Source organism: Physeter macrocephalus, chromosome 14 (genome assembly GCF_002837175.3).
Source record: "Physeter macrocephalus isolate SW-GA chromosome 14, ASM283717v5, whole genome shotgun sequence".
In the NCBI taxonomy this organism is placed as follows: Eukaryota; Metazoa; Chordata; class Mammalia; order Artiodactyla; family Physeteridae; genus Physeter; species Physeter macrocephalus.
In genome coordinates, this window is record NC_041227.1 from 89,640,464 (window position 1) to 89,641,573 (window position 1,110).

A 1,110-nucleotide genomic window follows, 5' to 3' on the forward strand; every position below is an offset into this window, starting at 1 on the left:
AAAAAAAAAAAAAAAAAAAAAGAAAAGAAAGAAAGGAAGGGAAGGGAAGAAAGGAAAGAAAGAAAGAGCACAAGCCCTAAAGATCCAGCAGGCCTGCTTCAGGAAACACCTTGGTAGACACAATTTTTGGTTACTCTGCTACCTGAATACAGTATTTATTAAGAAGAAATTTTACTAGGTTTTCCTGCAACTCATTCTTTTTTTCAACAAAGATAGGGGCCCACTTTGGGGAGGAGTACATGGGCAGTGTGGATGCTTCCGTCTATCTCCTATTGCTTAGATAACTTTTAAATTAAGTTCAGCTCTCCATGAACTTCGGAATCATGTAATTGTTTCAACAAAAAACGCATCATTTAAGGCAAAATTTTAACCAATCTACACACCTCTTCTTCCCCACCATGCCCCCTCCAAAATACATTTAAATACAGATGCATACAGATACAAAGTATTTTTTAAGTTGGTGATTTAAAAAACTGCCCCTATTTAAAAATGAGAGTCTCAAAAATAAGTAAGATTCTTTATAAATTAAAATGAATTTCTCCCACCCACCTCCACTTAGTGCGACTGACAAGCCTGTACAAAGGAAATCTAAGCCCAAACAACCAAAAGTAAAAGGAGGGTCTTTAGAAGGATCTTCTTCATGTTCAAAGGGGTCGGCTGCTGGAGAGACCGATGCCCAGGGCACTGAAGTGTTCGTACACCGACCCCCAGCTCCCCGGGACTGAAGGTAAAGGAGCAGACAAACCCGGAGTGGAGGTTTACGTGCAGAAACAAGGAGGGGGGACAGTGTGGCTTTTCAGAAAAATCTCTGCTCTTAAGGGACGCTGATGGCACAACCACCCACATAGGTCTGGCGGGTACGCCTAACAGAGGACAGAGCCCTCCTATACAAATCTGACAGCAAGAGGCTGGGAAGGCCCCACTCACTCCCTCTTTTCCCTGCTGCCCTAGGGGGACCAGGGGTAGGACCAGTAACCTGGTCATGAGGCCCTTCCGGGAGGACCCCGCCCCCTCAATACCTTCCTCCCCTCTAGTACCCCGCCCCTCAACACCCTCCGCCCCTCTACGTGCCCCGCCCCCTCAACCCCCTCTACGTGCCCCGCCCCCTCA

General features: G+C 46.6%; 1 protein-coding gene across 1 annotated transcript in view; it reads right to left on the reverse strand.

Moving 5' to 3' along the window:
* Nucleotides 1-923: 923 nt before the first annotated feature.
* MINK1 (misshapen like kinase 1) overlaps nt 924-1,110 on the reverse strand; it is a 58,017-nt gene continuing 57,830 nt past the window's right edge. The window contains exon 23 of the mRNA XM_028498088.2: nt 924-947. Coding sequence (XP_028353889.2) covers nt 924-947 — 24 coding nt within the window. The remainder of the gene's footprint in view (nt 948-1,110) is intronic.